Here is a 24,281-nt window from a genome sequence, read left to right as displayed (position 1 = left end):
TGAACCATCAGCTTGCACGCACACCCTGCAGCAGAGGTGTGACCAGGGAAGGCCGACCAGGAATTAGGGAATTTGGACACCTGCGGGGCAGGTGCTGCAGCCAGGACCTTGATGGGTTCGGGGTTTGGCTGGAGAGGATGATCCCTGTGCCTGCCAAGGGGTGTGGGGTCCGTGGGGCAGAAATAGCCCAGCCTGGCTGCCCTCCCACCCCGAGGGGACACCACAAGGGCAGCAGCAGAGCCAGACCTCCCTACAGAGATGCAGCCAGCCCCATATCTTCACACCCAAGCTCTGCAACCTCCCTGTCCCCCGTTTTTCACCCCCCAGGAGCCTCTGGAGTTGCTTTAGCAAAGCACCCGGGGAGGGTGCAGACGTGTTTGCATTCAACCTGGGGTGCAGAGGAGGAGTCAGCACCCAAAACCCCAGCTGCCTGCAAGCAGAGGGAAGGCAGCAAACTGGTTTCTTGCTTCTCACACCAGTAACCCCATTTCCCCCTCGATCCCAGGGTGCTGGGTACCAGCATCGCCGCCACCCTGAGAGCCCCCAAACCCCAGCCTGTGGAAATTCCCAGGCATTTTTTTAGCCTCTTCCCTTCAGGTTCAGCCACCTCCTGTCCCTCAGAGACCTTTCCCGACCCTAATTCCACACGGCCACAACCAGTTCCCCCAGTTAGGTAGGGCAAAGAGCTCAGTGCCACCCCCCGGCGTGTCCCTGGGCACCGGTGCTGCTGCGGTATTGGGGTCACCAGCCGAGCCCCTCACTCGGTGCTGCAGCAGCCCCAAAAACTGACCCCAGATGAGCCCAGGCATGCTCAGGGAGAAGGAGTAGGGAGACCATAAAACCAGGGAGGAAAATAGGATGGTCAAAGAGCATGGGGTGCACGGTCCCTGTCTGGGGCCAGACCCCAGGTGAGTTTTTGGGCACGGTGTCTGGGGCAGCCTGGCAGAGAGGCACAGCCGGAGCTCACCAGGCTACAAATACAAGCAGGGAGAGACCCCACCACCCCCACACAGCCAGAGGGGGATATTCCAAGCTTTCCCAGGATAAAAAACCCAGAAAATAAATAGGATCCCCCCCCCCCCAGCTCCTCGCCTACCTGCGGTCAGTGGCGGCGCGCTGCCGGCAGCCAGGCGGTGCCGCACGCATCCTGCACACCCTCCATCTTAGGCAGCCGGCTGTGCAAGGTGACCCAAGATGCCTACTCCCAGCTGAATTATTCAGCAGCGCTTCAGGGAAAAAAAAATAATAAATAAAACCACCCCACACCCTCCTACCTGCCCGGCTCGGGAGGTACCGGGGAGCTCCTGCCGTGGGCGCAACGAGGGCAGCGGCACCAAGGTGCCCAAAGCCACCCGAACCCACGGGCTGGGGGGATTGGCAGCAGGAGAAGGGCTGAGAAAGGAGGGGGGGGGAACACGAAGCAGCAGCACAAAGCCCCGAATTAAAGCCCAGCCCTTTCATCTCGGCTCCAGATGGGCCAGCAGCTGAGATGCAGGAGGGCGGCTGGCGGGATAATAGCGGCGCTGAGCACCGGCGGCAGCTGGGCCAGGCTGCCCCGGCCCACAGAGGGGGGAGAGGGGCCCCCAGCCCCTCCGGAGTCACTCTGCTGGCATTTATCTTCAGCCCTGTGGGTCATTTTAAGCCCCCCTCCCAAATGGGCAGCTTGAGGAAACCGGGCAGGTTTAGGAAAAATGGGCTTTTCCTTCAATTTCTGCTCTGCCTACAACAAGTCCTCGGCAGCAAGGAATAATGGGACGAGGAAGTTTGAGCAGCATTTCTTTCCTTCCTTTAAATCCAGCCCCTCCAGAGAGCCAGATAACCTTCAGAGCACAGCACACCACGCAGAGGCCTGACGCGAGCACGTTCCCAGCTAAATTTAACTCAAATAATACAGGCTCAAAATCGTAATTACCACTGAGCACAGCAACTGCTGGATCGACATCAGCCTCCAAGCTTTAGCCTCGAGCTACAGAAGACGCACGCTGCCCGATCGATCCCTGCAACATCAGGTGAAGATGGCACAGCGAGCACAGCACCTTTTTGTGCCCACACAAGGGTGCATCAAGCTGAACAGCACATTTGCTCAGCACAAGGCTCACGGAGCTATTTCCATGGCTATATCACCAACGTTGTCTGTGTGCCTGCACCAGTGTGCCCTGCAAGGCACAGAGAGGTGCTGCTGTCACCTCCGCCTTTGGTGGCCTCGGCTCAAACGAGGGGCTGACAATTAGCAGCGTGTGACCGCCCATTGGAGCCACATCTCGTGGCCACGTCCAAAACACGACAGCAGCTCCAGGATGTGACCATTGTCACCCTGTGCTGAGGAACCTGGGCAGGTTAACAGCACCTTCCCTCTGCGCTTTGACACCCAGAGTGATGGGAACAGAGCTGCCAAGGGAGGCCAGGACCTGGGCACGCTGATGGTTTTTGTTCGGGGATGCTCAGCAGCCACAGAAATGGGGCTCTGGAGCCAAAAGGCCGGAGCTGGATGAATCTCAACTTATTGTCTCCTTTCCCTAATGATCTGTCTCGCCCACCCCAGCTGTAGCTGAGCTGTGATTCAGTGCTCACACCGCAGACCCCGACGCCAACTCCGGGGAGATGTCTGAGCTAAACCCACGCCAGGTCCCACCCCGCCATGTGCCATCCCCTCTCGGGGAGCTGTGGCTCCGTGGCAGGTCGCACAACAAGAAGGCAAGGGAAAGGAAAACAACAAGGGGGCAGCGAAGCCCCCGAGTGTCAGTAAATCACTTCGGCTCCGTAAATCACTTCGCAGCACGCCCGGCTCTTCAGGGGTCACCACCGCAGTCAGCCGTACAGCTGGCGGCTCCTCCTCCCCATTGAGCACCGCAATAATTTCCACAGCCTGGCACCGGGCTGCTTTGCACCTCAATGCCACCTTCCACCCCCCCCCCCCCAAAAAAAAAACAACACAGCAACCCCCCCCCCCTAAATCGGCGGAGAAAGGGGATCCTGTTAACCAGCCTCCCCGCTCCCCAGATTAGCGGCGGAGCGGCGGCACGTTAAGCGCCATAAATTTATGTAAAGAGCTTCAAAAGGCAGCGCAGCGCTTTGAATATTCACGCCACCTCGGTATTTGCATGGCAATGGGTCCTTTCAGCCAGCAGCCCGCACGCCACCAAGCAAAAACAAAGCACCCATCTGGCCGGATTTGCGCCGCGGCCACTCGGGGAGCCCCCGGCCCCGGGGGGGACCCGCGCTGCGCACCCGAAGGAGGTGATTTTGGGGATGCCAAGCGAGCTGCTGCCGGCACACAGAGCCCCCACGGAGCTCCCCCACCCCCCCCGGGGCTGAATCACGGCTCCCCCCGCACGCAGGCACGGCGCCGAGCGCCCTCATCCCTGCGGCAGCGGGGCTGGAGGCGATGCGCAAGGACGGATGCGGCTGCGCCAAGCAGGGCGCACGGAAAAAAAAAAAAAAAAAAAAAAAAAGCGCCTCGGACCCCATCTCCTGCGGCTGACCCTAAAAAATAAATCCGATTTGGGGTTCCCCCCGCTCGCCCCCATCCTTACCGTGCCGCCCACCGCCCGGGATGCGCCGGAGCCGCCGTGCCCATGGCTTCCTACCGGGGACCGGCTGCTGCTGCAGCGCTGGGGGGGCTTCGGCGGCGAAAAAATCCCCCCCCCGCTGCCTCCAGTTCCTCCCCCGGCAGCTTTCTGCGGCTTTCACAGCCGGGGCAGAGCCGGCCCGGCGCCGCCTCCCCGGAACGGGAGGGCCCGGGGCGGGAGGGGGGCGCGCAGCACCTCCGGTATTAGGGGCGGCCCCGAGGGGGGGGGGGGGCGGCGAAGGGCGAAACACCCGGGGGTCGCAGCGGAGCGGGCACCCCAACCGCGGTGCCGCTCACCTGCCTGGAGCGCCACCACCCTCACTAAAGGGCTGCTGGGGGCTTTTGGCACATCCCGGGGACCCCCCCACCAGCACCCAACCTCTAAAGGGTGGTGGGCTGCGCCCCGGGACCACCCCGGTGCCGGGGTGCCCCCTCCCCATCACCCCCACCATCTCCATCACCCGCCGGCGTTGGGGTTCCCCTCCTCACCATCCCCATCACCCCCCAATATTGGGGTCCCCCCCACCGCTCCGAGGTCCCCCCCCCGGCCCCAGCTCACCCGGCGCTGCTGCCGGTGCGCGGAGCGGTGCGGAGCAGGAGCGCGGCTGCCGGGGGAGGCGCCCGGTTCAAATGCGGCGGCGTTTATTGGGCCGCGGCGCGGGGGCGGCCCCGGGGGCGCGGGGAGGCCGCCGGCCCTTTGTGCGCCGGGAGCCGCCCCCCCGGAGCCGCCCCCGCCCCGCCGCACACCGGGACCCCCCCTTCTGCCCGCCCGGTATCGCGACAGCCGGTATCGCGACACGCCGGCGCCCCCCAGCCCGCGCGCAACGCGGGTCCCCCCCGCGCGTCCGTGCGTCCCCGCGGGTGACACCCGGGTCCCCACACGGAGAACACCCCCAAAAAGGGGCCCTATTAAAGCATGGGAACCCTCCCGGCTGCCCCCTTCGCCAGGGAGCTGGGGCTGTGGCTTGTGGCTTCTCTGATGGCTAGTAAGGGGTTGTGCAACCCTGCAACCCGCTGCGGCACGCACTCATTTGCCTCTCTGCTGAAACTCGAGGGCCGTGCTGGTCGTTAGGCACCTTCCTCTTCTTTAGGATGAACCTGAAATTGGTCTGAGGGTGCAAAATGTTTAGGAGGGAGGGAAGCAAAAACCTTGTGGCTAGATGAAGCCTCGCTTCGGTGGGAAACCCTACTGGAGAGCCACGGGGTCCTGCAGGAGCTGGGCCGGCCTGCCGTGCCACCCCACAGCTGTGGGGACACAGGGGATGTGGCACGGGACCTGAACACCCCAATAAAGGTGTGGTGGCACCTGGAGCAGCCCCAGTCCCTGTGCACCCTCACCAAATGTCACAACCTTCTGTGGCAGTGCCACCACGGTGGGACGCATGGATGGGAGCGGGACCCCGGCCATGGGGCACGTCCCCTCGATGTTGGGGTGAGGAGAGGGGACTGTGATGGGAACGGGGCCTCTGTGAGGGGTTTGCTGGACAGATGTTAGCACAGAGGGCTTTGTGCTGGGGGAGGGCTCGGGGGGTTGTTTGACAACATTGCCATTTTTCTCTGCAGCTTTCTGCTGCTCTGACACTTGCTGGGGTCTTTTCTTTTCTTTTCTTTTCTTTTCTTTTCTTTTCTTTTCTTTTCTTTTCTTTTCTTTTCTTTTCTTTTCTTTTCTTTTCTTTTCTTTTCTTTTCTTTTCTTTTCTTTTCTTTTCTTTTCTTTTCTTTTCTTTTCTTTTCTTTTCTTTTCTTTTCTTTTCTTTTCTTTTCTTTTCTCTCCAACATTTGCTTTCTCATCCCCTGGTCCGAGCACTTCCATTATGCGAAGCTGAAACCATCTGCCGCTTTGTTTTCCTGCTAGCCCTGCTTGTGCCAGGACCTCATCCCCCGCACCCTCCTCCTTGCTAATCCACGGAACAGCCCCGAAAACCCACGGCTGCCACCAAACAAAGGCTCTCAGCGCGTGCTCGCGTGTGCCCAGCGATGGGGCCAGCAGCCAGCGCGGTGTCCCCGTGTCCCCAGCCAGCTCGCGTGGCCTCTGCAGCGCCAAGGGCGCATCGCTGCGGGGCGAGGGGGGAGAATTCCTGACTCATTCCCAGGACCGGCTGTTTGCGGAGGCATCCTGATATATTTTCTCCCCCTTTTCCCATGGGAGGAAAGCGTGTTTGCAGAGCCCCGCCAGCCTATTTTGGGACCCCCCCTCCCCAAGGGAGCAGCTGCAGCCGAGCGTCGCATCCGGCACCGGCGCTTTGCGGGGCGAGCTCGGAGGAAGGAAACCTCTGCTCGCCGGCGCCGTCACGTGTGGCACAGGGAAAAAAAAAGCAGGAATTCGGGCAAAATCAGGCCTGCTAAGCCCAAGCTGCCTCCCATGGCCGCGTGTGGCTGCTGCCACCCGAAAACGAGGGGTTTAACCTCGTGGGTGTGCGCCCAGGGCAGCGGTGACCCCAAAAAGGGGCCACGGGGCCCTCCTGTCCTGGGTGCGTGGCCGGGTGGCACCGTGTTTGCTGCTCCCCTTGGCTGCGGGCTGCTTGGTGGGGCTGGGGATATGGGGCTGGGGTTGTGGGGTTGGGGTCGTGGGGCTGGGGTCGTGGGGCTGGGGGGTCCCCAAGTGCGGCCTCCGGTGCCAGGAGGGCGCAAAGCCGTGGAAATGGGAGGGGAAAATAACAAAGGGGGAGCTCCGCGCCCCGCCGCAGCGCGCTGCTGCCACCCCCAGGGCACCCGAACGGGGTGGGCTGCTGCGAGGGGACAGGGGGATAGGGGACAGGGGACAGGGACAGTGGGATATGGGGACAAGGGGACACGGGAATATGGGAAAAGGGGGACGGGGATGCCGGGACAAGGGGATATGGGGAGAGGGGGACACGGGAATATGGGGACAGTGGGATATGGGGACAGGGGGATATGGGGACAGGGGGATGTGGGGAAAGGGGGATGTGGGGCCGGGCCCCATGCAGGACCGGCAGCTGAATGGGGACGGGGAGCGCGGCTCAGCGCCTCCTGCTGGGACCGAGAGGCAGCTGGCGTTATTTTATTGTACATTCACATTTTATTTTATTTTATTTTATTTTATTTTATTTTATTTTATTTTATTTTATTTTATTTTATTTTATTTTATTTTATTTTATTTTATTTTAAATTTAATTATTTATTTTATAATTCATTATGTTTATTTCTAATTTATTTTGATTATTTTTATTTCTAATTTATTTTGATTATTTTCCTTTTTAATTTATTTTTATTATGTTTCTTTTTAATTTATTTTTCTTTTTAAATTTATTTTTCTTTTTAATTTATTTTTATTTTTAATTTATTTTTATTTTTAATTTATTTTTATTTTTAAAATTTATTTTTATTTTTTGTCTTTTTATTCCATTATTCATTTCCTTTTAATTTCGGTACTTGCCCTCTCCCCCCCCCCCCGTCCCTTTAACCCCTGCAGCTCCCCCCACCCCCCAGCCCCACCCCATAGGGGGCGTGTCCACTGAATGGGCGTGCCCGAGTGGGCGGAGCCACTCGACGGCCGCACCCAATGGGCGTGTCCCAAACACAAAAGGGGCGTGGTCCGAGGGCGCGGCAAGACAAAGGGGCGTGGCCACCGGGCGGAGCATGAATGGGGCGTGAATGGGCGTGTCCCTGGTAGTGGGCGTGGCCTAGGCAGTGGGCGTGGCCCCGTTGGCGCGCCGGGCGGGCTGCGGGCGCGATGCGGCGGCGCGGCGGCGGCGCGGAGGCTCCGGGGAGCGGCGACAGCGACGGGGACAGCGGCGGAGGGGCCCGGCCCCGGCCCCAGCCCTCCCGGTGAGTCCCGGCCCCGGTCCCGGAGCCGTGCCCGAGCCGTGCCCTGGGTGGCTTTGGGCTCTCGGGGTGGCACCGGGGTGACACCGGGGTGACACCGGGGTGACACCGGGGTGGCACCGGGGCGCCCTCGCCCTTCGCAGCCCTCCCGCTGCGCCCCGGTGGCACCGGTGGGGTCGGAGCTGTGCTTGGCTGCCGGTCACCCCCCTGCCCTCCAGCCGGATTGGGGGCACGGCCGTGCCGATCCCATTACCGGGCAGCTCTCGGTGCCCTTTGCTCCGCTTCCCCGCAGCGCCGGGGGCTCCCCGAGCTCTTTCCCAACTCCCCCGCTGGGCTCCCGGGGATTGCGCAGGTTCCCGTGGCTCCGGGATGCCTCCGGGAGCCGGTCTGGGCTGCGTGGGCTCCGGGCGTTGCCCCGTCTCGGTGATTCCCCGTTGCCGGTTTTGCTTGCCGGGCACCTGCCCTGCCCTTCCTGCCCACTCGTGGCCCCGTGGGAGGCTGCGCCAAGGTGCTCGGCCCCATCCCCAAAAGCCAAAAGTTATGGGGCGGGTGGGGCTCAGCCCTAAACGAGCCACAGGGGGGGCTGCGGGGTGCCCCAAACCCTTTGGGGTGCTCACGGGGCTGTGTCCCCTGGCAGGGGCTGGCTGGGCCGGTGCCCCCGGCTGCGCACCCTGCTGCTGGAGCTGCTCCTCGTCTACGTCTCCGTGCCCTTCCTCATCCGCCTCTTCCCCGTCATCCTCACCAAATTCATCTTCCTCAACTTCCGTGAGTGCCCCGGCGGGGAGAGCTCCACCTGGGCGAGCACAAGCTTTTGGGGTGCCGCTTTTGGGGCAGGAGGGCCGGGATGGGGTGGGGGGGGGGGGGTCCACTCTGATGGCACGGGGCCAGCCCCCAGCTGCAGAAGCGGCTCTCCCCGTGGCACGCCGCGTTTTGCAAGCGTTTTGTAAGGCGCTGACACCAGCCCTGTTTGCTGCCCGGGGTTGCGACACGCGTGGGCACGCGAAAACATCCGTGGGACGAAGCCTCGAGCTGGCCGAGGGCCGTCCTCCGGTGGTGGCACAACCCTGGGCTTTGGGGTGAATTATCGAATTAAACAGCACCGTGGGGCTGCGGGAGGTGCACGAAATCAGCTGGGTTGGGGGGTTCCTGGGTGCTGCCCACCGTGACGACCCCTTTGTCCCCCCCAGTGGCTTTCCCCTTCTTCACGGACCTGCGGCAGCCGGCGCTGCTGCTGAACAACACGGTCAGCCTGCGCCTCGCCACCGAGCCCGGCGTCTCCGTCGGCATCTGGTGAGCAGGGCTGGGCCTCCTCCTCCTCCTCTTCTTCCTCCTCCTCTTCTTCCTCCTCCTCTTCCTCGTCCTCCCCCGGTGGAGGACCACGGTCCCCGTCCGTCCCCGCAGGCACACGGTGCCGGGCAGCAGAGGGGCCGAGGCGCGGGGCCAGGAGCAGGGCTGGTACGAGGAGGCGCTGGGCGATGCTCACCCCGTCATCATCTACCTGCACGGCAACGGGGGCACCAGGCGAGTACCCGAGGGCCGTGGTGACATCCCGGGGTGGGTGGCAGCTGCCCTTCTGCGAGGGACACGCAGGCTCGGGGACACGGGTTTGAGCGCTGAACCCGATGAGACCTCTCACACGTCCTAGTGATGCTGTCCCAGGGGATGGGATCTGGGTGCTTTGGTGTCCCCTTTAGCTCCCAGGGGATGGAATCTGGGTGCTCTGGGGACCCCTTTGCTACCAGGGGATTGGATCTGGGTGCTCTGGGGTCCCCTTTAGCACCCAGGTGATGGGATCTGGGTACTCCAAGGTCCCCTTTAGCATCCAGGGGACAGGATCTGGGTGCTCCAGGGTCCTCTTTAGCACCCAGATCCCATCCCCTGGAAGTTCTGTGGTCCCCTTTAGCTCTCGGGGTACAGGATCTGGGTGCTCTGGGGTCCCCTTTAGCTCCCTGGGGTGTGCAGCTGTCCCTCGTGCGACCCAGCCCAGGTGGTGACGGTGTCCCCAAGCTGGCCGTGCCCTGGCCGAGCGGGGGAAGCCCGCTACCCCCTGCACACCCCGATTTTTATCCTCGTGTTCCCCATCAGGGCTGCGAGCCACCGGGTCCAGTTCATGAAGGTAAGTGGGGACCGGGACGTGCCGGGCGTTGGGCTCGTGCTGGCTTTGGGGACACGTGGTGGGGACATAACTCTGTGCCACCCCTCCGCCAGCTGATGGGGGCTGCCGACTTCCACATCGTGGCTCTGGACTACCGAGGTACGGCCACCCCCTGCCCCTTGCTGAGCCATGCCCTGGGGACCTGGGGACCGTCCCCTCGGGGCCGTGACCCCCCCAGACGTGTCCCCCGCAGGTTATGGGGACTCCAGCGGGTACCCCACGGAGAGCGGCTTCACCACCGACGTCCTGGCGCTCTACGACTGGGTCAAGGCGCGGAGTGGGAACAGCAGCATCATCTTCTGGGGACACTCCTTGGGGACCGGGTAGGTGTGGGGCCAGGTGAGGGGCATGCCGTGGGTGCCCCCCCCCCTTCACCCTCACCTCTTTTTCTTGTAGGATCGCGACGAACGCGGCCAGAAAGCTGCAGGAGGAGCGAGGTAACCTCCAGGGCTGGGCTGGCTGCGTGCCGCTCACCAAATTTTAGGGGTCCCCATGGCTCTGCTTGAGCATCGGGCGGGGACAAGCCGCTGTCCCCATCCTCCTTGACCCCAAACCCCCCCAGCAATGCCCCTTGGGCTGACTCCCACCCCGTGCTGCTCTCAGGGGTCCAGGTTGATGCCATCGTGCTGGAGTCGCCCTACAACAGCATCCGCGAGGCGGCCGCCCACGTCCCCATCACCACGGTGAGCCCGGTGGCCCTGCGCGGTGGCTGTCCCCGCTGTCCCCTCACCCCATCGGCGGCTCAGCCAGCATCCTGCTCTCTCCCGGGCAGATTTACCGGCAGTTCCCGGGTTTCGAGTACCTCATCTTGGACTCCATAGCTCTGGCCAACATGTTCTTCCGCAACGATGAGAAGTGAGCGCCCGGCGGGACGGGGCGAGGGGGCTGGGGCGGGCACCTCGCACCACCGCTGCGGCGTGCGCTGTGTTTGCTCAGCTTACTCATGCCTCAGAAGTGCCTTTTATTGGGTGCAAGGTCAGAAATCCACATTTCTATCGGGCTACGTCACCATTTGATGGCCTTTTATTTTCGCTCCGGCGAGCGCGGCGCGCTCGCATCCCACCCCACGCGCTGTGGGGTCCTCCTGCCTTGGTGTTTGTGGGCACCTCTGCAAAAAGCTGCCTGGTTTGTGGGTGATTTTGCAGTCACAGCACCCCCGAATGGTGTTTAAGGTTATTAAGGTCTTGGGGGAGCAGCTTGTGCAATGTCCTGCAGTGCTGCCCTGGACACCAAAGGGCTGGATTTGGGGTGAGGGTCATGAGGGATGCTCAGTGGGGTGAGGGGGGCTCTGGACTGACCCCAGCACCGTGCCTGCCCCCCGCAGCGTGAAGGTGCTGGCCTGCCCGCTCCTCATCCTGCACGCCGAGGACGACGCCGTGCTGCCCGTGCAGCTGGGACGCAAGGTGGGGAACAGGGGGGCTGCGGGTGATCCAGGGAGAGGGTTTGGGACCCCACCGGGGGTCACCGACCCGAGGAGGGGCCGTGCACGCCCCTAACCCTGCTCCCACCCAGCTCTTTGAGACGGCACGCGGCGCCTACAAGGACAAGAGCAAGGTGAAGTTCATCACCTTTCCCAAAGAGCTGGGCCTGGGCCACGACTACATCTCCTCCAACCCCGAGCTGCCCGCCCTGGTCAAGTGAGTGCTGCCCCGTGGCAATGTGGGGGGCGCAGGACGAGCCTCACCTCTTCCTCTTGGGGTCCATCTTCCCCTGCAGCAACCGTGCAGGTCCCTTCCTCGTGTTCCTTCCCGTCCCCATGGGGTTTGGTGGCATTTTTCGAGCCCCGATGGCTCCCCGTGGCCCCAGGTGGCACAGGGAGGTGGCACGGGGACGGCACGGGGACGGCACGGGGACGCAGCTTTGCTCAAAGCCCAGCCCAGACCCACGCCCAGGGGTGCGAAATGATGCTCTGAAGCAGCACAGGAGGGTCGGTGGCACAGTGCGAGGTTTATTGCGTCTCGTTGCAGAGACTTCTTGAACATGAAGTGACGCCAGCCACTGCCTACAGCCCCCGTGAGCACTCCCCCCACCTAGGCCCCGCGCCAGGAACCCCACACTGCACTGACCGTACTTCTGTACGTAATAAACTACTGAGAAACTTTCTAACGCTCCCGCTGACTTGAGGATGCTGTGGGATGCTCGGGGGATGGAGATATTGCTGCTGGGGATGGAGACAGCGCCGTGACGTTGCTGCTACAGGGACAAGGATGGAGCAAGCAGGGGTGGGGGCGCTGCACGGGGCGGGGTGCGGGTGGCTGCAGGGGTCGGGGAGGGTGCAGGGGGTGCGTTGCCAACACTCCTTGCCTCCTCCCCTCCCTGGAGCTGGTGTGTTACAATCACCAAGAGCTGCACCCCAAAACCCAAACCCTGTTTTGGCATCGCGAGGACCCAGCTGCGCCCCCAACCCCGTGCCACGCGCAGCCCTCGCGCGCCCGCTTTTGGCTTTAGCTGTGCTGCAAGCAAGCCCAGCCCCTCGTCTCAGGTTCCAGTAAACACCCCTCCGGCTCTGCTCGGCACTTTTATTTTTAGTACCTACCGCAAGCAACAGGGCAGAACAGTTTTGCTTTTCCCTATAAAACTCCCCCAGCAGCAGCAGCACCCACCTCCGGGTGCCCCCGCTACGCCCGCGCCTCCGTCCCGTTGGGGGTCCTGTCCTCGGCCACCTCCCTGGGCTCGTTGGGCGGGGGGATCTTCAGGTCGGAGGGCTCCACGTGCCAGATGTCCCGGGCGTACTCCTTGATGGTGCGGTCGCTGGAGAACTTGCCCGCCGCCGCGATGTTCCTGATCACCATCTTGGTCCACGCCTTGGAGTTCTGACGAGAGGCACGGGGATGGAGGTGGCACCCGCGGGGATCTGGCCCCCGAGCCCGTCCCCACCACCCCACCGTGCCAGACCCCTTCCCTGGGGATGGGGAGACAGGTTCCTGGGCTGGTTCCCTGGCTGGCACTCACCAGGTAGAGCTCGCTGACCTTCTCCTGGCACTTGACATAAGCCTCGTAATCCGCAAAGACTTTGAACCTGCAGCAGCAAGGGAAGGGGGAGTTAGGGAGAAGAGGAACGCACGGGTGGGAGCGAGTCTTGGTGGGCAGCTCGGGCTGCCAGGGCCACACGAGGTGTCAAAGAACCCGCTAGGAAAGCCCTTGAGATACATCTGTCATCACCCAAACACAGCCTAGCCCTAAAGTAACCAAGCTTTAAGGCAGCACGCATCTAGTGCCACCCATAGGGAGCTTTTTGGACCAGGGGAACATGAATTGCCCAACGCCAGGGTCAGGAACTGGGGTGTTATCGGGTGGGTGGCTGGGGCAGGGGCTGCTCCCCACGGGTACGTGGTGTTTGGGGGGGGACCCAGCCCCGGGGACGGGTCGTGGCCTCACCGGTCGTGGTGGAAGAGCATGTTGACCACGTCTTTGAAGAGGTCGGGCTCGTTGGAGGAGAAGAAGCCGCTTTTGATCTGGTCAACAGCTTGCTTCAGCTCGGGGAGCCGGTCGTAGTACTGCTGGGCATCGTACCTGGCGGGGCAGGGTTGGGGTGAGCCCGGGGTGCTTTGGGTTCCCCGCAGCGTCCCCAACCAACACCTCCCAGCCCTCACCCTTCCCTGTCCAGCTCCGCGACGTCCTCCACCCTCATGCCGAAGATGAAGAGGTTCTCCTCGCCCGCCTCCTCGGCCATTTCCACGTTGGCCCCGTCCATGGTGCCGATGGTCAGGGCTCCGTTCAGCATGAACTTCATGTTCCCCGTGCCCGACGCCTCGGTGCCCGCCGTGGAGATCTGCTCCGACAGGTCGGTCGCGGGGATCACTGCCAAAAAAGAAGACACACCGAGCCACTTCAGGTGACACCAAACCTGCTCTCACACCACGCTGAAGGACTTTAGAGCTTCTGCCCCATGGGGACGGAGCCACGGGCTGGAGAGCCGATGCCCCCTCCCCGCCTGGCACACCTTTCTCCGCCAGGGAGACCCGGTAGTTCTCCAGGAAGATGACCTTCAGCTTGCTGCCCACAGCGGGGTCGTTGTTCACCACCTGAGCCACGGCGTTAATGAGCTTGATGATCATTTTAGCCATGTGGTAGCCCGGGGCAGCCTAGGAGAAGGGCTACGGGTGAGCCTGGCGCGTGGGGCAGGCGAGGAGCACCCAGCACCCACGTGCCCACGTCAGCGGGGACCCACTGAGGACAACGCCTGCACCCAGACCCCATAGGGCATTTCCAAGGGCTTCCCCCAAACCCAAATTACCTTGCCCCCGATGATCACCGTCCGAGGAACAAACAGCTTCGTAGGATCCCTCTTGATGCCTGGAGGAGAGGGCAGGACCGGGGTCACCTCCGTGCCAGCTGCTGCCCCGGGGGTCAGGGATGCTCCTGCACCCCCGGGCACGCTGTGGGTCCCCGCCGGGCCCACGGTGGCTTACGGTTGTACATGGTGATGATGTGCAGGCAGTTCATCAGCTGCCGCTTGTACTCGTGGATCCTCTTCACGTGCACGTCGAACATGGAGGAAGGGTTGATCTTCACCTTGTACTCCTTCTCCAGGTACAGCGCGAACTTCACCTTGTTCTCCTGGCCGAGGGGGCGGGGAGGGTGTCAGCCCCTGGCCCCCAGCACCCGCACCCCGTGTGCGTGTGCCCCCCCCTCACCTGCTTCACTTTGGCAACCTCGCGGATGAAGAGGTCGTCGTCCACAAAGTCGTGCAGCTTCGCCAGCTGGCTCAGGTCCCGCACGTAGTCCTCCCCGATTTTCTGCAGGAGGAGCAGAGGCGAAGAACTCGGGCGAGATGCCGACGGAGGGCGAGCACCCCGGGGGGGTGGATTTGGGGCTGGGAGCCCCCCCTGGGTTATACCTCCGCGATGAGCTCCGCCAGCCCCGGGTTGCAGAGCAGGAGCCAGCGCCGCGGGGTGATGCCGTTGGTTTTATTCTGGAATTTCTCGGGCTCCAGCTCCGCAAAGTCCTTGAAGCTGCGAGGATGAGGGGAGAACGGGGTCACCGCAGCGTCTGGGAGCTGAGGGGGATCCCCCAGTGCCTCCCCCTTCCCCCCCCTTGCCCTTACACTTGGGTCCTGACTATCTCGGAGTGGATCTTGGCCACGCCGTTGACGGCGTGGGAGCCGACGATGCAGAGGTGAGCCATGTTGATCCTCTTGGTGCCTCCCTCCTCGATCAGCGACATCCGCCGCAGCCGGTCCACGTCGGCGGGGAAGAGGGAGGCGATGTGCTGCGGGGTGGAGGCAGGGGAGGGGGTGGCGGTGAGCCACCCCCTTGGGTGCCCTTCTGCCTCCCGTGAGTGTCTCTGGACACCCAGACCCCGCAGAGAGGGGCTGGGGGGCACCCGTGGGGCTGTTCCAGCTCAGCTGCAGCTCAGGAGGCCAAGCCACCAGCTCTACCCCCACCCTCATCCTTCCCCAGGATGAATTTAGGGTTTAAAGAATGAAGAAATGCCAACAGGAATGGCCCTAGGGCACTGGGTGAGGCTTTTAAAGCAGTTCAGGGTGGTGATGGAGTCATGGGGTGGCTAGGGCTGGAGCACCTTTGGGTGCCCCTGTGCCCCCCCAGCCCCAGCAGGGTGCCCAGCCCCATGGTCAGGCAGCTGCTGGAGATGTCCCCAAGGAGCCCCCAGCCCCTCTGGGCAGCCCGAGGCTGGCAGGAGGGGCTATGCCTCACCTCACCCTGTTCCTGTGCCAAAAATCGGAGCTGCCACAACCACCCAGCCCCAAACCATCCCCGGGGGTGGGCGCACTCACGTCCAGGTGCCTCTGGTTGATCTCGTAGATGATCTGCAGGTGTCTGGGGAGCAGCTTCTCCACCAGGTCCACCGGCCACCGCTCCAGGGCCTCGGGGAGCACCGTGTGGTTCGTGTAGGCGAACGTCCTCCTGGTGATGTCCCAGGCCTGCGGGAGGCAGCGCGAAGCCCTGAGCGCCCACCCGGGTGGGCAGCGGGGCCAGGATCGTCCCTCTCCAACAAGAGGAGCTGGGGACGGGGATGATGTGAAGGTGGGAAGAAGGGGAAGAGTTTAACGCAACGAGGGAAGAAAAAAAAAAAAGCCATGCAGCTGCTCCCCACCTTGTTCCAGGGCAGCTTCTCGATGTCCACGAAAATCCTCATCAGCTCGGGGATGGCCATGGCGGGGTGCGTGTCGTTCAGCTGGATGGCGACCTGCAAGGAGACAGAGGGTGGCACTTGGGGACACCCCGTGGAGCCCACAAAACCTGCCCGGAGCCGGGCACGGAGCAAGGAGGTGGCAAATGGAGCTGGGAGGCAGGTGTTGGAGCAACCCCGGCCCGTACCTGGTCGGGGAAGGAGTCAAACACGGTCCGGACGCTGTCTGTGCTGCCGAATTTGGAGGCTTTGAAGCGGCGGAGGATGTCCTGCAGGGTGGCGGCCACCACGAAGTACTCCTGCTTCAGCCGCAGCTCCTTGCCCTCGAAGAACTGCCGGGGAGAGGAGCGGGGTGCTGCCGGGGCCGGTGGGGGTCACACCGTGCCCCCGAGCACGCTGCTGTGCAAGGGGAAGGGTTGGGGTCACATCGCATCGTGTCACATCCTCGTGTCACATCGTGTCACATCATCGTGTCCCCGTGCACGGCGGAGCAGCCATGCAGCAAAAATGCCCCTAGGAATAGGGTTAGGGTGGCTCGAGGCATCGCTGAGCGGCAGGGAAACGCCAGCCAGGTGCCAGCAGCCTGCAGCCACGCTGGAGTTCGCCCCAATTTAATATTTTGGGGATTTGAGGAATATTTCTTCAGCAGGACGTGCTCCTCTCCTCGCTGTGCCCAAGCACGGGCTCATCCCTGCTGCAGCAATCCCTGACTGAGGGCACCTGGAGGTTTGCAGCCCCCCCCCAGGACCCCTCTGCAGCACGACAAACCCTCTCCATCCATCCTAAAAACACCCCCAGATCCCAACTCACGTTGTCGTTGGGGTAGAGGACGCGGGAGATGTTCTCGGCCAGGTTTCTGTCCAGCACCGCCTGGATGTAGTCCCCGACGTTGACTGCGGGGCAACAAAGGGATGGGGTAGGGGTGACCCCACTGCTCCCCGACCCCCTTGGCCCCCCCCGGCCCCCACTTACAGTCCCTCAGGTTGAAGTCGTTGGGTGCCCGGGCCGACCACAGCCGCATGGTGTTGACGGTGTTGTTCATGTAGCCGGGCACCGGCGTGTCGTAGGGCAGCGCCAGCACCACCTAGGGCATTGGCAAGGCTGCACAGTCCCTATGTCCTGATGGAGCCCCATCCAGTCCCAAACAAGCCCTGGGGAGGGATTTTGGGGTCGCCCCCACCCGGGGCTGCGTGCACGGTGCCACCCCAGCTGCCCTCGGTTCCCCAAAACCCCCCCAAAAATAGAGAGGTGCTCGTGGGGAGAAACCCGATTTCAGCAGGCCGTGCACGGCACCGAGCCCTTCTGGGGGTGCTTTAGGGCACGTTTTTGGGGACAGCCCCCCGATTATGGGTCAAGCCACCTGGCCGTGACCCCTACCTGGGTGTCGACCCACTTGGCGCCGGTGCTGGAGTGCTCGACGCGGCCGTAGAAGTGCACGGGCAGCATGTACTCGGGCCGGGCCTTCTCCCAGGGGTTGCCATGCCGCAGCCAGTCGTCGGCCTCCTCCACCTGCCCGAGGGAGAGCCACGGCGCTGACGGGGCCACCCCAAACGGGGACGAGCCCCGAAAAGGCCACCCCAAACGGGGCCCAGCCCCGTGCTGGCGGCCGGCTCCGTGTGGCCTCGAGCAGCCCTGACACCGAGTCCCCTCCCCAGCTGCCCCACAGCCCCTTTAGACCCCATGAAGGCTCCCCAGAGCCCAAAAACCACCCGAGGGGAGCTTTAAGCACTCCAGGCACCAGCTCTGCCCCTGTCCTACCTGCCAGCCATCCCGAATCTTCTGGTTGAAGATGCCGTACTCGTAGCGGATGCCGTACCCGTAGGCCGCCAGCCCCAGCGTCGCCATCGAGTCGAGGAAGCAGGCTGCCAACGCCAGGGAGCTCATGGAGCAAGGAAAACCCCAAATCTTTCTCCCAGGGGAGCCCAGGACGGCTGCGAGCAGCTCGTGCCTGGAGCAGGGAGCCCCCCGGGGCGCGGGTGCCACCCTGCTGGGTGCCACCACACAGGGAACGAGATCTTTTTTTTTGGGGGGTCCTCACCTGCGAGCCGGCCGAGGCCGCCGTTACCGAGCCCGGCATCCTCCTCGATCTCCTCCAGCTCTTCTATGTCCAGCCCCAGCTAGAGGAGACAAGGGGAGTGAGGGGCTGGGGGCTGTCCGAGCGCCCACCCCGCACCCTTGGGTGCTGCCTGGTGCAGGGCAGGGACCATCCCAGCTCTGGGGCAGGCACCCAGGCTCAGAGACGTGCGGAGACGCGGCGCCTGCACAAGCAAACGCCAAATTTCCAGCCCGCAATACCATCGAGGCAGAGGTTTTGCCTATGCAAAACTCCTCGGGCAGCTCAGCAGGAAATAAAGCAGGCACGGCCGGGGCTGAGCCGCCCCTTCCCACCTCGCCAAACAGAACGGGTCTGCCAGCCTCTCCCAAACCACTCGGCTCCAGGCGAGCCCAGCGTCAACCCTGCTGGTGTTTCTCAGCGCCGACTTGTACCCAAAGCCTTGAACACCCACAGAAATGTTTTGGAGTGATTCACGTCCCGCCAAACATTTTATTTTCAGAAAAGTCGAGCGTTTGGGTTTGCGGCACGGCTACACAACCCCTACGCAACCTCCCCGTCTCCTCCTTTACAAACCCGCCCCCGGCCGGGCTGTTGCCCTCGCTGCAAGGTTAACAGGTTAAAAAAAAAAAAAAAAAAAGTTAAAAAAGCCCTAAAAATAAGCTGCTCTCCCTTTGAACGTATTTGCTCGGGTGCTGCTCCTGCTGTTGTGCAACCGCTCCAGCCGTGCGCGATGCTGTTTGGCAGGCGGGGCACGAGTGGAAAAAAACCCAAAAAAAACCCCTCCCCGGCCCCAGCGCCACGCGGTGACGAGAGGCAGCGGTGTGCCAGTGCCACCGGTTGAGGGAGGACAAGGTTTTATCCCCTCTGCCACAGGTTGCAGCGAGCAACGGCCTCGTGGGTGCCGCCTCGGGGGCGGCTGATAGCAGGAGCTCGCCCCGAGCCAAAATTCGTGGTGCTCACCTGGTAGACGGCCTCGTCGCAGGCGTTTTGCAGCCCCAGGTTGATCATGGTGTTCTGCAGCGTGCGCCCCATGTAGAACTCCAGGGAGAGGTAATAAATCCTCTGCGGGAGGGAACAGCCCACGGGCAGTGAGAGCGAGGACAGAGACAGCTCGGCCAAACCTCCCCCCACACAGCTCCCACCCGCTGTTATCTGGCTTGGAAGAGGAAAAAAATCCCGGCGCAAGGGGGAATTTGAGGGCTGCGGCTCCCCCGCAGGGCCTGGCCTCCTAATTTCCCACAGGAATCTCCCTGCAGCTGGCAGAAGGAGCCCAGCAGTGCCCCCCCCAGCCCCATCCCTGCCCTCCCACCCCACGCTGGCTCCGGCCCCGCTGTTGTTTTGCAGGGGGAGGACAGCGCCCGTTTTGTTTGCCCGAGGACGGGACAGCTCCGGGATGGTCACCCCGAGGGCACCGCGGTACAAAGTTAAACTTTAAAGAGTTTCCTAACGTCACCCCGAGCTGCAAAAGCAAGCCAGAAAAGCAGAACTGCTGCCGGGGGGGGGGGGGGGGCACCCGGCCACCTCCTCGGGCCCTGGCACCCCAAGGGGGGAGTTTGGGGATGGCTGCGGTGCCGCGGACCCCGCCGGGCACGTGGCTGCTAGCACGGAGGGTTGTGTAAGCCGCCCCAAGCCGAGCCCTGGTGTCAGCACCGGCGGGTTTTAGGGCAGGATTGGGGCTGGAGGAAGCTGCTGACTCCGCAGGTTTCCTTGGGACCTCCTCGGGCGCTGGCTGGGTGGGTGCCGGCGGTGCCAGGGGGGCGGCTGATCCCTCGAGGGGGATTTTTCACCCCACGGGGACACGAGGTGCCAGCTCCCGCCGGCCGGTGCGGTGCCAGCAAGGGGGGCACAGGAATAAATCGGAGCCGACAGGGCCAGGCAGGTGTCAGGAAGGGATTAGGGCTTAATCCCTCAGCAGGCAGAGCCCCGTGCTGGCACAGCAGCTCCCGCACCCGCCGCATCGCTCGGGCTCGGCCCCGCCACGGTGCCCGGTGCCAGCTGAGATGTCCCCGCGGCCTGTTTCGGGTTCCTTTCTCTCCCTGCAGCTCATTCACCCTAGAAGGCTTCGCTGTGCTTTTGGCAGGCGGCCCCCACGCCCTTGCTGCGGGACGGCGGGCGCCGTTCCCCTGCTGCGCCCCGCGCCGTTTGTTTTGCAAAGCAAAGGGACGGGCGGCGCTGCTCGGGAAGCTGTGCGGGGCCGGGGGGGTTTTAAGGGGGGCTGAGGGGTGCCAGGGGGTGCCAAAGGGTGCCAGGGGGTGCCGAGGGGTACCACGGGGTGCTGAGGGGTGATGAAGGGTGCGAGGGGCGTCACGGGGTGCCAAGGAGTACCGAGGGGTGCCAGGGGGTGCTGAGGGGTGCCAAGGGATGTGAGGGGTGTCAGAGGGTGCTGAGGAGTGCCAAAGGGTGCTGAGGGGTGCCAGGGGGTGCTGAGGGGTGCCAGGGGGTGCTGAGGGGTTCCAGAGTGCTAAAGGGTGCCAAGGGGTGCTGAGGGGTGCTGAGGGGTGCCAAGGGATGTGAGGGGTGTCAGAGGGTGCTGAGGGGTGCCAAAGGGTGCTGAGGGGTGCCAAGGGGTGCCATAGGGTGCCAGAGCACTAAAGGGTGCTGAGGGGTGCCAAAGGGTGCTGAGGGGTGCCAAGGAGTGCTGAGGGGTGCCAGAGCACTAAACGGTGCTGAGGGGTGCTGAGGAGTGCTAAGGGGGGCCAAGGGGTGCTGAAGGGTGCAAGGGGTGTCAGGGGGTGCTGAGGGGTGCCAAGGAGTGCCGAGAGGTGCCAGAGCCCTCGAGGGTGCCAAGGGGTGCCGAGGGGTACTGAGGGGTGCCAAAGGGTGCCAAGAAGTACCGAGGAGCTCCAGCCCTCCAAGCCTGCAGCTTCCCACTCCCGGGGGGGTCTACCGAGGTTCCTCCGGGGGCCGGGAGCCCCCCCACCCACCTTGGGGTCCCGCTCGTAGTAGTGCTGCTGGGTGCGGATCCAGCGCCCCACCAGGTGGTCGCGCACCGTGTGCGCCAGGGCGAAGAAGTAGTCGCGGGGGGTGGCGACGTTGCGGTCCTTGACCAGGGTGAAGTGGAGGTGCCGGTTGAAGCCCCTCTTCAGCTCGGCCACGTTCTCGGCGCCCACGATGCCGCGGATGCTGATTTGCTTCCGCCGCTCCTGGTCCGACAGCGGCCGCGACATCGCTGCGGGGACACCGCGGGGACACCGCGGGGACACCACCGGGGGGGGACACGGGGAGACACAGAGGGGACACGGGGGGACGCGAGGGGACACGGGGGGACACGGGGGGACACACAGGGGGACACTGCGGGGACACAGACACACACACAGACACAGACGGGGACGGGGCTGGCAGCGCGCACCGTGCGCGCTCCGCCGGCACCGCCCCGGGGCCGCCCACGCGTGGGGCGGGCGCCGCGGCCACGGGGCCCCAAGGGAGGGGTGGGAAGGGTGGGAGGGGAGGGGGGAGGCACCGGCAGGCCGGGGGAGGAACCGATTTGGGGGAAGGGAGGGGGGAAAGGGGGCGGGCAGCACCGCCTCCGGTCCCAAAGGGGAAGCGCCGCGCTGCTGGGGCGCTGCCCCAACCCCCTTCCCCTGCGCCCCTTTCGCAATTCCCCCTCCCCTGCACCCCTGCACCCCCTTCCCTGCTCCCCTTCCTCTGCACCCCCTTTCCCTGCACCCCCTGTCCTGTCTCCCCTTCCCCTGCGCCCCTTTTCTTTCTCCCCTTCCTCTTCTCCCCCTTCCCCTGTGCCCCCTTTCCCTTCTTCCCTTCCCCTGCGCCCCTTTCCCATCTCCCCTTCCCCTGTACCCCTTCCTCTTCACCCTTTCACCTTCTCCCCTTCCTCTGCACCCCCTCTGCCCCTTTTTCCCTTCTCCCCATTCCTCTGCACCCCTTTTTCTCCCCTTTTCCTTCTCCCCATTCCCCTGCACCCCTTTTTCTCCCCTTCCCCTTCTCCCCTTCCCCTTCTCCCCTTCCCCTCCTCCCATTTCCCCTCTCCCCTCCCCACTCCCCCACGACCCCCCACTCAGCTCCAGGCCCCCCTCAGCACCTCCTGGGCCGGGTCCCGTCCCCGTGTCCCTCTGTCGGGCTGTGCCCCACCGGCTCCTGCCCGCGTTTCTTCCGGAGAGCCAGGGCCCGGCGCGGGGCGAGCAGCGCAACTCCTCTTCCTCTTCCTCCACCCAGCTCTGCGCAGGCTTCCCGGGCGTTTTCCCTGCCCAGGCAGGGCAGAAAGGAGAGAAAAAACCAAACCCGCTGCTGCGTGCGGCACGGGAAACCACCCTGATTTTATTTTATTTTATTTTATTTTATTTTATTTTATTTTATTTTATTTTATTTTATTTTATTTTATTTTTTTTACAGGATTATTGGGTGAATTTGGGTGCCTGGAGGAGGCCTGCGGTGCTGTGCAGCCGGTGCTGGGCCCCGCAGGGGGCTCTGCCCTCGCCTTTGGGTGCTGCCCCCGGCCCCCCAGGGGCTCCCCCACCCCAAATTATGGGTTCGTGCATCTGGGCACACCGCCCGGCTGGAAGGGATGAGCCCCTCAAGGGGTTTTAATGCTGCCAGCACCTCAACAGGGCGCTGGGCTCCCAGTTAATTTCCCAAAATCACTTTTTTTTTGGTTATTTTCTCTCTTTTCCACCCATCCTCGCCAAAATTTGGCACCAGGGCAGGGGCTGGCTGCAGGAACCACCCCGAGCAGCCTCCCACACCCAGCCCCGGTAAGTCCCCGTCCCGCTGGGTGCCGGCATTTCCGAAACAACTCCCCGGTGGGTGTGCTCGGAGAGGGAAAGGCTCGGGGAAAGCCATTTGGGGAGGGCTGGCCCTTGGATCCTTTAGGATTTGGCACGGTGCCCTTGGGTTTTGGGGGCCGCAGGGGTGCGCGGTGCCCCGGGGTGGGGGGCGAGGTGGATGCGGGGGGCTGCGGCGGCACAGAGATGCTCCGGGAAGCTCTGCCCTTCTCTGGTAAAAGTCCTTTATTAGAACAGCAAACATGACACTTTTTTTTTCCGGGGGTACAGCAGCTGGAGGCAGCTATCACCGCGCTACAGTGGGGGCGACGTCTTACAACCACGAGGAGTCTAATAAGCACCGTGAACATCCTAAAGAAATGGGTGGGTTGGGGGGGAAAAAAGGGCTGAGAAATGGGCCCCGTGACCCGGCCACGGGGAGGGGTTTTGGGGGGGGGGGGGAAGGGGCTGGTGGGGAATTAACCAAAAAAGCTGCTCGGCGTTGGCCCGCAACACGGCTCTCCTGCAGCTGAGAAAACGCCGTCGGAGGGGAAAGAACGAGATAGCACCCCTGCAAATAAATCAGGTCAGTGGGATCCTAGAGCGACGAGGGAACGAACCGAACGGCCCCGTCCCGGAGGGGGGATGTCCTAGGATGGGGCCTTCTGCTCTGCACCGCTCCTCCTGCGGCCCCGGGGGCGAGGGGACCGGGGGCCACCGAACGCCGGGCAGCGAAACCGGCACGGCGGAAAGGACGGGGGAGCCAAGCGTGGGGACAAGCGCATGCAGTCGCCCTCGGCGCGAAGGGTGCGTGCTGGCAGCGGGCTGGTGGCCACGAGCTCCTCTCCTGTCCCCCCCAAAATCGCCAGCAAAGGGCACGGGGGCGGATGGGAGAGGAAGGGAGAGGGTGGCAGGCGGCGGGCACGGGTCCCTGAGTGCGCAGCAGGGCTGTGGGCAGCTCCCCGTCCTCTCTTCCCCGTCCCTGTCCCCCCCTGTTGGCTCCTCGCTGCAGAAGGGACTCTCCCGGGAAGGGAAGGAGGCTGTCAGGTAGTTAAGGCTAATTTTTTTTTATCCGGCGAGTGTAAAAAAATAAAGAGCTCCTCTCCCAGGAGCCGCGCGGCGTATGGCTGTGGGGTGCTGGCTGCGCCGCTCCGCGGGGAGCCGGGGGTGAGAGGGGGGCACAAGGGTGGGTGCTCGCTTTGGGGGGCGGTGGGAAGCGTCTGGTGGCGTTAATTAACGCCCCGTGTTAATGAGCCACGCCAAACCCCTGCTCCCGGGGGGTCCCGCTGCGTGCGGGGGGAGCTGCAGCAAGACGGGGCGAGGCGGGAGGGCGCCTGGGGCTTCCCAGGACCCGCTGGTCATCCAGGCCCCACCTCGAGGGGGTGGCTGAGGTGCTCTGAGAGAAAGGCCACGGGGAAAGAAACGTCCTGCAAAGCCCTGGGACCCCGCAAAGCCCTGGGACCCCGCAAAGCCCTGGGACCCCGCAAAGCTGTGGGACCAGAGGGGCAAAAGCCTTCCCGGGGGGGGGTTCCCTCTCCGTGCGGCCGGCCCCGTCCTGCAGCTCGGCGCTCTGAAACGAGACAAATCTGCCTCCCCCCCGCCCCGGGACCCTAACCAAAATGGGGAAAACCGAACCTAAAAGCGGACAGGGAGCAGCAACACCTCGGGCTACCTAGCTATACCGGATCAGCCAAGAAGAGCGAAGGAGCGAAGCGCACACACACAGGACAGCGCAGGCGGGTGGCGAACAAAGACTGCCGAAAGCCAGTTTCTTCCTGCCCTTTTTTCTTTTTTTTTGTGTTTTTCGTGGTTTTTTTTTTCATTTTTCTTCCGCCTCCCCCGTCGAGCAGAGGCCTCTGGTGCCGCAGAAGGGAGCGGGCTGGCTCCTCGGGCCCCGTGCAGAGGCAGC

The 24,281-nt window shown here is 63.4% G+C and overlaps 3 protein-coding genes across 9 annotated transcripts in view; 1 reads left to right on the top strand and 2 right to left on the bottom strand.

Annotated features, from left to right (window-relative positions):
• The window catches only part of NIN (ninein), a 57,692-nt gene extending 53,512 nt beyond the window's left edge, over positions 1-4,180 (bottom strand). For 5 of the 7 annotated variants that reach the window (XM_084520965.1, XM_084520971.1, XM_084520968.1 and 2 more), the window contains exon 1: positions 4,128-4,180. The gene's annotated coding sequence lies outside the window, so the exon portion shown is untranslated. Of the gene's footprint in view, positions 1-1,096; positions 1,227-3,533; positions 3,689-4,127 lie in introns of those variants that run through there. The other 2 variants (XM_084520966.1, XM_084520967.1) reach the window with 2 other exon arrangements.
• Positions 4,181-7,237: 3,057 nt separating this feature from the next.
• On the top strand, positions 7,238-11,614 carry ABHD12B (abhydrolase domain containing 12B). The gene is made up of 13 exons (XM_084519981.1): positions 7,238-7,356; positions 7,991-8,118; positions 8,541-8,643; positions 8,755-8,874; positions 9,439-9,469; positions 9,562-9,607; positions 9,702-9,831; positions 9,905-9,945; positions 10,112-10,191; positions 10,281-10,363; positions 10,833-10,911; positions 11,021-11,145; positions 11,476-11,614. The coding sequence occupies exons 1-13, from the start codon at positions 7,262-7,264 to the stop codon at positions 11,495-11,497; spliced, it is 1,083 nt and encodes a 360-aa protein (XP_084376107.1). The 5' UTR covers positions 7,238-7,261; the 3' UTR covers positions 11,498-11,614.
• Positions 11,615-12,013: 399 nt separating this feature from the next.
• PYGL (glycogen phosphorylase L) lies at positions 12,014-21,815 on the bottom strand. Its single transcript, XM_084519980.1, has 21 exons — positions 21,694-21,815; positions 20,582-20,948; positions 18,618-18,719; positions 17,640-17,718; positions 17,360-17,463; positions 16,979-17,110; positions 16,574-16,685; positions 16,412-16,494; positions 15,790-15,933; positions 15,566-15,658; positions 15,246-15,392; positions 14,556-14,719; positions 14,349-14,463; positions 14,146-14,247; positions 13,921-14,068; positions 13,746-13,804; positions 13,452-13,593; positions 13,102-13,309; positions 12,887-13,021; positions 12,461-12,527; positions 12,014-12,321 (listed from the first exon to the last, which is right to left on the bottom strand). The coding sequence occupies exons 2-21, from the start codon at positions 20,822-20,824 to the stop codon at positions 12,127-12,129; spliced, it is 2,574 nt and encodes an 857-aa protein (XP_084376106.1). The 5' UTR covers positions 20,825-20,948; positions 21,694-21,815; the 3' UTR covers positions 12,014-12,126.
• Between the last annotated feature and the right edge of the window lie 2,466 nt (positions 21,816-24,281).

Source organism: Aythya ferina, assembly GCF_964211825.1.
Source record: "Aythya ferina genome assembly, chromosome: 5".
Taxonomy (NCBI): Eukaryota; Metazoa; Chordata; class Aves; order Anseriformes; family Anatidae; genus Aythya; species Aythya ferina.
The sequence above is the reverse complement of the archived record's forward strand: the minus strand, read 5'-3'. Positions and strand labels throughout refer to the sequence as shown.

Coding starts and splice junctions, on each gene's coding strand:
- ABHD12B (XM_084519981.1), top strand. CDS start 7,262: ATGCGGCGGCGCGGCGGCGGCGCGGAGGCTCCGGGGAGCGGCGACAGC. Junction 7,357..7,990: donor CCCCGGCCCCAGCCCTCCCG/GTGAGTCCCGGC, acceptor GTCCCCTGGCAG/GGGCTGGCTGGGCCGGTGCC. Junction 11,146..11,475: donor GAGCTGCCCGCCCTGGTCAA/GTGAGTGCTGCC, acceptor GTCTCGTTGCAG/AGACTTCTTGAACATGAAGT.
- PYGL (XM_084519980.1), bottom strand. CDS start 20,824: ATGTCGCGGCCGCTGTCGGACCAGGAGCGGCGGAAGCAAATCAGCATC. Junction 17,464..17,639: donor CGGCCTCGGCCGGCTCGCAG/GTGAGGACCCCC, acceptor TGGCGTTGGCAG/CCTGCTTCCTCGACTCGATG. Junction 15,934..16,411: donor TCCTCTACCCCAACGACAAC/GTGAGTTGGGAT, acceptor TCTCCCCGGCAG/TTCTTCGAGGGCAAGGAGCT.